At 43.0% G+C, this 11,144-nt stretch overlaps 1 protein-coding gene across 2 annotated transcripts in view; it reads right to left on the bottom strand.

The window, feature by feature from the left end:
* Positions 1-2,873: 2,873 nt before the first annotated feature.
* AFAP1L1 (actin filament associated protein 1 like 1) overlaps positions 2,874-11,144 on the bottom strand; it is a 902,653-nt gene continuing 894,382 nt past the window's right edge. For both annotated transcript variants that reach the window (XM_042454190.1, XM_042454191.1), the window contains 3 exons: positions 8,522-8,700; positions 6,477-6,605; positions 2,874-4,489 (listed from right to left, as the gene is read on the bottom strand). In XM_042454190.1, coding sequence (XP_042310124.1) covers positions 4,466-4,489; positions 6,477-6,605; positions 8,522-8,700 — 332 coding nt within the window. In that variant the 3' untranslated portion in view covers positions 2,874-4,465. The remainder of the gene's footprint in view (positions 4,490-6,476; positions 6,606-8,521; positions 8,701-11,144) is intronic.

Genomic DNA, 11,144 nt, shown 5'->3' with positions numbered 1-11,144 from the left:
TGCCACCCTCTTCCACTTTGGTCAGGCCTCACCTGGAATATTGTGTCCAGTTCTGGGCGCCACAATTCAAAAAGGATGTTGAGAAGCTGGAATGTGTCCAGAGGAGGGCCACCAAAATGGTGAAGAGCCTGGAAACCATGCCATATGAGGAAAGACTTAGGGACCTGGGTATGTTTAGTCTAGAAAAGAGTTGGTTAAGAGGTGATACGATAGACCTGTTTAAGTATTTGAAGGGGTGTCACATTGAGGATGGAGCAAGCTTGTTTTCTGCTGCTCCAGAGACTAGAACACGGAACTGCTACAGGAAAAGAGATTCTACCTCAACATTAGAAGAAACCTCCTGACAGTAAGGACTGTTCAACAGTGGAATGCACTCCCTTGTAGTGTAGTGGAGTCTCCTTCTATGGAGGTCTTTAAACAGAGGCTGGATGGCCATCTGTCGAGGATGCTTTGATTGAGATTTGCTGCATGGCAGGGGGTTGGAAAGGATGGCCCTTGCGGTCTCTTCCAACTCTATGAGTCTATCCTATGGGTGGCATGTATGGCTTTTTATAATCTCACTACACTGTCTTGGGTTGCTAAAAATTATTCTATTTACTGGCACATCCAGTAATGTTGCCCAAAAAGCCAGTAAAATATCAACACTGGTTTGAAAGATTCGATTTTTTACTCGTCTTTTGGTTTCAGCAGGCTCTGCCCAGCTCCATGTAGGTGGCCAATATTTGCTAACAAAAGCAACTGGCAATTTATCTCTCCTTGTGACATATAAACAGCTTTTGGGCACACCACTGTTCTCTGGCACTGGGATCTGTAGCTGGCATACTAGCACCAACCTATGCCAGCTGCTAGGACAAAGAGCTCGGTGGAGACACAATGCTACAAATCATCACTGTGACTGCACAGCAGTTGTTAAATGCCATCAAGTTTACTGTGATTTATAGCTATCCTATGAATGAGAGACCTCAGATTCCCCCTGTCATCAAAGCCCTGCCCAGCAGTTCCAGAGAGAGCTGTGGCTTCCCTGATTGTGTCTATCCACCCATAATGCAGTCTTTCTCTTTTCCTACTGCCTTCTACCGTACCAAATATTATTGTCTTTTCTAGTGAGTCATGCCTTGTCATGATACATCCAAAGTATGACAGTTTAAGTTTTATCATCCTGACTTTAGGGAGAGTTCAGATTCATTTATTTGTCTTTTTGACAGTCCACACAGTATCCATAGAACTCTTCTCTAGCACCACATTATTAAGGAGTTGATATACTAGCAGTTGAAAGGCTTTAGATCATGATTCCAGACCTTTTCTATGCCCTACACCTCTAGGAAATGTTTGATTAATGTCCGCACCCCCTACAAAAGTAGCATCACATTTGAAAATGAAGTCTAATTTCTATTTTTTGAACTACCAATTAAACCACATGCAATACTACAGGTGAAAAAAACTGAACTGAAAATAATTTTTAGCCCATTGACTTCTTTGGTCCAGCTTTTCATTCATGATTTTGTCAAAACGTAGAACTTTCTTGCTGACTGCAACCTGCAGGTCTGCCAGTGGATTCAGGCGATTCCTAGATTTTGTCTTGATTGACAAAAGAGAACTGAATTCAGATTCACACAAGTATGTTGCTGTATATTTGATGCTTTGCTGTCAAGTTTTGTGAATATATCCAGTGCTGTACACCAAAACTCCTCCAAAGTCTTGCTTTCAAATTGCATTTTAAGATTTGATTTATCCACAAATCATTATGGACTTCATTCAGCTCTTCATCATCTGACATTTTCTCCAAAATGTCAGAATATGGATTCATGATCCAGTCTGAAATCTTCAGTTCTCCAGGAAAAAAATATCCTTCAAACAGGTTTGACAGCATTTCCAAATGAGCCACAAGTTCTTCATGCATAGTAAGAGTTATGGATCCAGCATCAACAACCATATTTTCTAGTGAAGGAAAATTTGAGAGACGGCTTGTTTCCATCCTTCAGTGCCAAAGATGTAACTTTTCTTTGAAGGCATTCAACTTTTCACAACTCTTTTCCTTGAAGAGAAACACTCTGGCCATTCATGCAAGTGAAAATGTCAGCCAGTGTTTGGGGGAATTCCTGTGATGAATGCTGTGTCACAGCATACTCAATCAATGCCAAAATTTACATGGGAGTAATTTTTGCGCAAGTGTATATCACTGTGTAGTTGGTCAATTTCACTGCCAATAAGCTCATACCAGTGTGAATGAATGTGATTTGAATGAATCGATTGGGCTACCAGAATACAGAGAAATGCGCAAACAAGTTTATGTCTTTCTCAACTCAGGCAGAGGGAGACTGGAATGTGCTTGTGACAAATGTTACCTGCTGTCTTCTCCATGCTCCTCTGCATTATATACGAGGAAGTCAGTGGCAACAAGGGAGGTATTTGATTAGCTGGACAAAGTGGTGATAAGTTGGCTGAGTGAATTCAAGTGACAGAGGGAGACATGGTGCATGTGAGCAGAGGTAAAAGGCAAGCTGAGAGGCCCTGAGATGTGAAATATTCAATGAACATTTGCAATGATGAATTTATGAGTGAAATAATATACAATGATTACGTTGGATGTTGTGTTATAACGATTTTAAAAACAATACTCTGACAATCAGTTATTTACTTTATATATTAATTCTGTTATTCTTTACTTTTGATTAAATAAACAGCAAGACTACTATCTATGCAACACAACCACCTTATACCACTTCTCAAGGCACACTTTTAGCTCGCTGAGTGATGACTTGTGATTCCTCACTCAAGGACACAAGCCACCCTTTGTCACACCCTTTGAAATTCCATCTCAGGAAACCTTGCTTTAGATGTTACAAAAAATAACAACAGAAGAACACACACAGTTCACTACAAAGATCATCTTTTATTTGGGGGTGGTAAAGGGAGAGGATCCAGATCTTAAAGTGCAGACAATTCTTAAATAATAAAAAGTATGCCACAATATGCTTCCGGAGAGATACAAGCACCCCACCCACCTCCCCTTATAAAAGGAAACTAGGTCACTACAGCTTCTGGTCTTTTGGAAATTGGCACAGCAGGAGGACAATTGCAGGTGTTTATTATGGCTTTTACCTTGGGGCCTCTTCAGGCCTCTCTCAGGTTTTCTCTTCACATTCTCTTAATCAGACAGATCTGCAATTGACCAGAGACCATATGCGCACGGAGACAGACACCTTACAATGCAAAAAAATGTGCAACCATAGCCCTTATCAGAGAAGGGTTTTATAAAACAGAAAAGGCAGTAAAGTCCCTGTTATTGTGTATATCACTTGGGATGATAGGAACCTAACATTGATCAAGTTTGCTTCAAGTGTCTTCCAGAGATATTTAACAGAGGAAAAAGCCTTCAGGAGCAGTCCTATTGACCTCAGTGTCCTTTTAAAAATAACTCTGGAGGTGGGAAACATTTTGTAGAAGCTGATTTCTTGCATTTTCAGTTTATTTATTCGCTGTTCTGTCTCACCTGTTATTGTAAGGGGAGTCCAGCTTTGCTGTACAGCAAAAAGCAGGAGAGTGGACAAATGGACTGTAACAACAGTAAGGCAGGAGAACTTCATAGACTTTCTTATGGAGTGGGGGAAATGAATACTTCATGACCTTCTGTAGCTATTGATTTTATCTGACACATTAAAAATGTTACATAGCAGCCTGAGAGAAACAGTGAAAGCTGACTCCTCACCTAGGTCAGTACTGGCAGTCCTGAGCTAAAACAAAGCACCATGTTGATAGTGTTGTCTTTCTCATGGATCCTTCATTGTGCCCCTGTTTAATCAACAATACTTGCTCTGATAGAGTTTGGCTGCAGAGCAGAACAGCAAAACATGCTGTAAACAGCATCTTTCCAGAGAACTGACTGCAATGCATCTCTGTGCCATGCCTCATTTCGTAGAAGTGAGGGATGCTCACCTGCCCTCAAGTATGAGAGGTACTTCCACAAGGAAGTTTAAAAGATGGCTTCCTCAAAGTCATTGGCTAGCTTGAGTGAGGATCTCTGAACCACCTCATCATCCCTCCCATCACTCCTGTTAAACCAAAGTAGGCATTCTCCTGTAGCTTCATTACCAAAGAACAAAGTTGATAAAGTCCAGATAGCTGGCATGCCAGACCTATTTGAAATGCTCCTGCTGGGCCATTCAAAAAGGGTATTTAAGAACACAGCTTTTTTTAAAAAAAATCCTTGAAAGGATTTCCCTTGCCCACCCTCTTTCCCAAAGTCCCCCCTCCCCAGTTTACCCAAACCAGTTCTCAAAAGCTCATCAGTTTGTTAATCCTTTGTTCACTGGAAGGTGGGTTCCTGCTGAAGAACCAGGTTCCCTCAATATCCTTCTGCAGTTTGCTTGAAGCATGAAAAGGCGTTTGTGTTGTCTCAACCTTTTCATAAATGTGTCCCATTGCTTCGGAGGAGTCCTCCTCAGGGATGGGGTCCAGTGACACTTTATGTTTTCTTCATTTCCCATTCCTAGACAGAACGAAATAAAACAATACTGATCCTCAGTACCTTCCAGCGATGCAAAGGACATGCAGTGAAGCTGTTGATTCATTTTGGAAGGTAGTGAGGAAAGTGGGGATATCCTGAACTCAGAGTACATTTCTTGGGATCATATTGGGGTGGGAGGGTGATGTGTGAATCTCCAGATGTTGGATTCCAACTCCCATCACCCTTCATTACTGGCTATTGTTGGATAGAGAGAATGAGAGCTGTGATCCAATAACATCTGAAGAGCCCCAAATTCTGCACTCATGGGCAAGCTGAAGCTTCATGGTATGTGATGGGAAGCCTGGTGAAACACTGTGCAAAGGCCATTGTTTGATAGGTAAATGTTGCTCCTTACATTTCCTTTGGATGCTACTTTACTCCACATTGGTTGTCTCATGCTGCTTTTTAAATTTCCTCCTTTCCTTTGAAAGCACATTGTACTTGTGAAGTTGAAGGCTTTCATGGCCGGCATCCATAATTTTTGTGGGTTTTATGGCTTATGTGGCCATGTTCTAGAAGAGTTTGTTCCTGAACATCTGAGTTTGTTCACCAACATCTGTGGCTGGCATCTTCAGAGAATGCTGGCATGGAAATGAATGGTGTGTGTGTGTGTGTGCGTGCGTGCGTGTGTGTACGCGCACACACACATACACACACACACTGTGTGACCATGAGCTGAGAGGAGTGATTTCCATCTGTGTATTGTTCTGTTTTTGAATGGCAAGGCCTCAGGGTGGGGGATATACAAAGAAGATTTGTGTCTGTTTAATTAGAGATCCATTGTCTGATGGGAAAACCCTGATCCTGGGTGTCTCTCATATTCCTTGATTTGTGTTTGAATACTGTGTTCTAATGCTACGCTTAGCAAAAAACAGGAAAGACCCTCTCACGGTTGCAGGAGTTTACCGCATACCATGCAGCTGTGGACAAGTCTACATAGGGATCACCAAATGCAATGTTCAAACACGAATGAAGAAACATGAGAGACACTGGAGACTGGGTCAGCCAGAAAAATCAGCAGTAGCAGAACACGTTATAAACCACCCTGGGCATAAAATGCTGTTTGAAAACACTGAAATTCTGGACCATGCCAACAACTATCAGGTCAGAATGCCAGTCCCTGTTTAGGTGTTTGTGGATTTCAATGGCTTCCTTGTGCATTATGACCTGACAGCTGTTGGCTTGGTCCAGAATTTCAAGGTTTTCAAATAGCATTTTATGCCTAATATGGTTTGTTACAAGTTCTGATACTGCAGATTTTTCTGGCTGACCCAATCTGCAGTGTCAAGGAACATGAGAGAAATGGGCATAAAATGCTATTTGAAAACACTAAAATTCTGGACCATGCCAACAGCTATCAGGTCATAATACACAGGGAAGCCATTGAAATCCACAAAATCCAAGACAACTTCAACAGGAAAGAAGAAACCCTTACAGTTAGCAAGGGCATGGTCCAGACCAGTGCCCCGCAACCCTAGTATGTGGCTGCGGCATAATAATGGCAGCCTCTGGGGGCCGCCATGATGACGTCATGCATGTGCTACGTCCAAATGGCACAGTGCGTGTGTGACATCTCCGTGCTGCCCCAGGCCTCTTATGATGGCCTGGATATGGCGCAGGAAGGAGCTCCATTTTCGGCATGCGCAACAGCTGCGAGAACAATGCCAGGGAGAAAGGCACCGGGTGACCCCTTTCTCCCATGGCTCTGGCTCCCAGGGTGTCCAGGGGCATGAAGCCCCAAGGACACTCCTTTTCCACATGAAAAGGAGCAAAAAGGGGTGCCGCAGACCCACCCCTTTGGAGCAGTCTATACCGTGCCAAAGTTAGGCTACCAGTCCTGAAAAACACTAAAAGCAAGATCTAGCAAAATGCAAATAAAAATCACCCAGGGAGTAGGAGATTTTGCACATAATCAAGGTAGATGGAGAGAGGCAGCTGCTGGTGTTGGTCTAGGAAGGGGTTAATGTACCTTGGCCTTCTGAAGCACATTCCCTTTGTTGGCAGGGAGTAAGGAAGGACTCCGCTTTCTCATTTCTGCTGCACAGTTAACTGGCACCAAGTGCTCTGGGAGAGTTCCATTTGGCTGGATAGCCACATCCTGTAAAGAGGAAGTATAAGAAAGCAATAAGTGTATAGAGACTGGATGGGGGGAGGATATCTTGAGGTACCAAATTACCAATTATTAACACATGGAGATAATTCTGTGTTCATTGGGCCCTTGGTACCCACTGGGGTTTAGTTCCAGGACCCCTTGTGGATACCAAAATCCATGAATGCTCAAGTCCCATTATATACAATGAAGTAGTAAAATGGCACCTCTTATATAAAACAGCAACATCAAGTTTTGCTTTTTGAAATTTACTGAATATTTTTCCCCGAATTGTGATTGGTTGAATCTGTGGTTGGTTGAATCTGTGGATGCAGAATCCATGGATACAGACAGCTGACTGTATTAGCAACATGCATGTATCTTCTTGCAGATGAAAATTGTCTGTGGACTCCCTCCTAAAGACATTTCTACCTTAGAAAACTAGGTTAGGGGGAAGCGAGAGAAAGGTCTCAACGGTTGTGGTGCCCTCCCCTTGGAACACTCTATGCAGAGCCTTTTTAGCAGTAGGAAAAACCTCTTTGTTCTCCTAAGCCTTTTCAGAACCATTTGCTAAATGATTTTATGGTTCTGTTACTAAGATTTCATTATTTCCTCCACCTCTTTTAATATGGTTGCTCAATTGAATCCAGGGCAGTGCTCTAGTAACCATAACAGATCTTCTAGTAGGATGAGATACTACAGTCACCCCTCCATATCCACTGATTTTTTTATCTATGAATTCACCCATCCACGGCTTGAATATATTTTTTACATATTATAAATTCTGTGGAGACAGAGAGACCATTTATAAATCTAAGCACTTCCTTCTAAACCTCTTGGAATAGTTTGACTACCTCCATTAGTTCAAATAGCAACACCCTTCTCTGTCCAAATAGAGCACTAAAACAGCAAGGGATCCAGCAGATCATTTGCAGCACATAGCCATCACTTGAACAACATTCAGTTTGGAGCTTGGCTTCTGCTCCATTTTTAAGCAGGTCTGTGGTGTTCTCATCTGCATTTGTACTCCTTAAATACCTTGGTGTCAATACCCTACCTCAAGGACCTTGGGATAGATTTTGAGTCTGAGAATGAAGGCTCTGATATAGAGGCAGAGAGCCCAGAGGACATGCCAGGTCTACAGTCACAAGAGAAGAGCCTCCAACAACCACAGAAATAGAGTTCCTAGCAGCCACAGGAGCAGGGTTTCCAGCAGCCCCCCCCCCCAGGAAGAGACAGACTTACCAATACTCATCCACACAGACAGATGTCAGGACAGAGAAAAACGCAGAAGCTCACAGCATTTATATAGGAAACACACTGCAGTTAGGAAGCATCTACAAGACTAGCGGGGCTATAAATAACCCAGTGCCTCCCTCTGACAAACATAGCCAAAATCCAACCTTTACCTTGGGTGAAAGCTACACTGGTGCCATGTTCTGTGACTGGTTGTGAGTTTGCCTTAACTCTGCCTGGGGTTCCGACTACTCTTCTGGACAACACTTTGGACTGCATGCCTGGACTTAAGACTGACCTATAAATGACTTGGATCAGACTGGACTACCTCTGTTTCTCAGCAGATGTTTGGGTGAGCTTGGCCACTCTCTGTCTCTGCTTAAAATCTCTGGGACGCTGAAACTTCTGGTTTGCTTCCCATGGACAAAACAAGACACTTGGCTTCTCAATCCAGTGTACTTCAGACAGTTTCACTTGTTCCAGCTCTATTTTCGCTGACTTCTGCTCTCAAGCAGGGTGCTAAGCCCTGGAGCTGCTACTCCCTATTATCTCTTCACAATGTGGCCTGTTGAGGTCTATATATTCATGGCTATCTACGCACTGTTGTTTTGTACTTATGTTTATATTGCAATGACACTCATGTGAAGACAGAAGAGGAAGTACTGTGGAGCTCTTCTTTTTGTTCTTACCTTGTTTTCAGGTTTTGTTGTCACAGTTAACCCCAAAGCTGGTCCTCCTGCCAGAGACTGCTTCAGCCTATCTTTCACCTCTGTCAGCTTGAGCTCTAGGTCCACGCGCCGTGCTTCATTGGCTTTGCATTGCTCCTCCAGGGTTGCAATGCGATGTTCCAGGTCTTTGAGGTCTTTTCCTGTTTTTCAGCATGGGCAAAGAGAAAAAAGCTTGAATTAAATCCTCAGTAACCCCTGAATTCCTTGCATCCATGTAGGAACCAAAACCCAGGGCAGTTTTCTAAGATGTTGCCCCAAGCTCAGAAAACATAGCAAAATACCAGAATAATTCCAAAGGTATGAGCCGCAGTATGAAGAAAATAATTGCACTTTGAAGTGGCTCTAATTTGAGATCACAGATTTCTTCAGGTGAGAGCAAAGATTTCTTGTCTGCTGCTGAAGAAGGCAGAACAACATCACTTGGGCTGATGTTTTAACAGGGTAGGTTTAAGTTGAATATTAGGTGAAGTAGATCACTGTTTCCAAATGTGGGTGCCCAAATGCTGTTAGACTTCAGTTCCCAGAATTCCTAGCCAGTATGGATAAAAATCAGAATAGTAATCCAATGATATCTGGAGATCCATGTTTAGGAACCACTGTTCTGGATCAGGAGATCTTAACACTGACTCCAGAGATGGGACTTCAGGGAGTCCATAAACTAAGTGTAAACCATCTTTTTATCCCCTTTGATTAACTTCCTCTTACTTTGAAAACTTTGTTTGTGGAGGTAATTTGTCTGCAAGGTTTTGTCCACTAATCTGTGAAGGGAATCCATAGCTTTCCTCAGATTCTCAAAGGAGCCTGTGACTCAAATTTTTTAAATAACAACTATTCTAGCTAGCAAGTGTAGTTTAGGAATGAAACTAGTTACCTAAGGGAGTAGTAGACTCTCCCTCACTAAAAATAAGAGGCTGGGCTCATCTGTTGGAGATGCTTTAGATCAGGATTTCCAGCACAAAGCAGGAAGTTAAGTCTAGATGGCCTGCATGACCCTCTCCAACTTTTATTTTCCTAAGTTAACCAGGACCTACCATGTCATTCTAAACTCAGAGCATAGGTGCAAGAAGAACAACAACTGAGAAGCTTAGAAAACAACTGTGAGTTTCCCAGAGCGAGGGAGAAAAAATGTATATTTTATCCCCTTCCACAATGATGAAAGTGGTAGGAATCAGAAATTGGGCAAATGCTCTGTATGGTTTCAGCCTCTTTCTGTGAAACAGAAATGCCTGTGAACTAGAATAACGCTCACAATCTGCTTATTAACCATATGTAATCAAACCAGCGAGGTTGAATAGACCTAGATTTTCCCAGTAATCAACCATGTAATTTTCACAAGATTTTTTTTCTTCCACTAGATGGTGGTCTTGGGTTTCCCTCTTGTGTGGAAGCCTAATTACTGTTTCTGTGACCAATCTGAATTTATGCTGAGTTGGCAATACCTGGTAGATATGAGGTGCACATCCAGCACAAAACAGTAAGTGCTGAGGCTGAGGCAAAACCAAACAGCAGATGTGACATAGCTGTGAAGGTAAACATTTTGCAACAAATGGCTCATATCTTAGCCATTATTATTACTCATACCCTTTCACAGTGAGGAATTGTGGAAGAAGAGAGCAGGGATTTCAGCAGATGCCACTACAGGCGCAGTGCTGTATTGGACTTTATAGGTAAATACAACTCCAAACTGAGATGTTTGTGCAACTCCTCCTGGGGGGGGGAGTAAGCCATGGCCTTTGCAAAAGGGTAATTTCTGAATCCCTGGACTCTTCCCAAGCCAACTCCCACACTAGTCAAGATTATTGAGATTATTTATTCTGTTCTGTCTATTGCTCCAGTTACAAAGCTGAAGGAGGGAACTTTGCACGAGTTAGGCATGGGCAAAGTATGAATGAAAATGTCTTTCTCACCCCATTGTATAAAGCATAAATCAAGAGAAATAATGCTTAGCCCTGTCCACTTTTGACTCTGGTCACATCGACAGCCCAAGAAACTTTGCTGCCTGAGACAGGGATGTAGCCAGGGGGGGATCTGGGGGTCCGGACCCCCCCTTCCATTAGAAAAATGAATGATGTGTGCTCCTGCGCCGCCGCACTCAAGCCCCATTATAATGGTGGCACTTAGTCTGGACCCCCCCCCTTCCTAAAATCCTAGCTACGTCCCTGCCTGAGACAAAGGACATGGGAACCCTTTCCATTCCATGTATAGAAGCCAACTGGATCAGCAGCAGTTGAATCTTACTTCAGCACTGGCAGTGGGATATCTGACCTGACAGACCTGAGGGGTGGTTTAATTTGGAGGGGCAGGATATACTTAATGGCACCTACCATTCTTTCAAGAGCAAAGAAAGTGGTTTGAGAGGAGCAGCTGGAGTGGCAGACATAGCTGTCTCTTATTTATTTAATTATTTGGAATATTTATACCCTGCTCTTTAGCCATAAAGTATTTGCTGCCTGATGTAGTTGCCTCACTGCTGAATAGTAGGACCAGCCCCTGGGTCTCATATGCTTCTGCATCCAGCCACATCCACAGCTGGATTATGGGGCCCGGAAGGTTATGCTGAGGAGCTTGACAGGGGATAATCCCA

The sequence above is a fragment of the Sceloporus undulatus genome, chromosome 2 (genome assembly GCF_019175285.1).
Source record: "Sceloporus undulatus isolate JIND9_A2432 ecotype Alabama chromosome 2, SceUnd_v1.1, whole genome shotgun sequence".
Classification (NCBI taxonomy): domain Eukaryota; kingdom Metazoa; phylum Chordata; class Lepidosauria; order Squamata; family Phrynosomatidae; genus Sceloporus; species Sceloporus undulatus.
The sequence above is the reverse complement of the archived record's forward strand: the minus strand, read 5'-3'. Positions and strand labels throughout refer to the sequence as shown.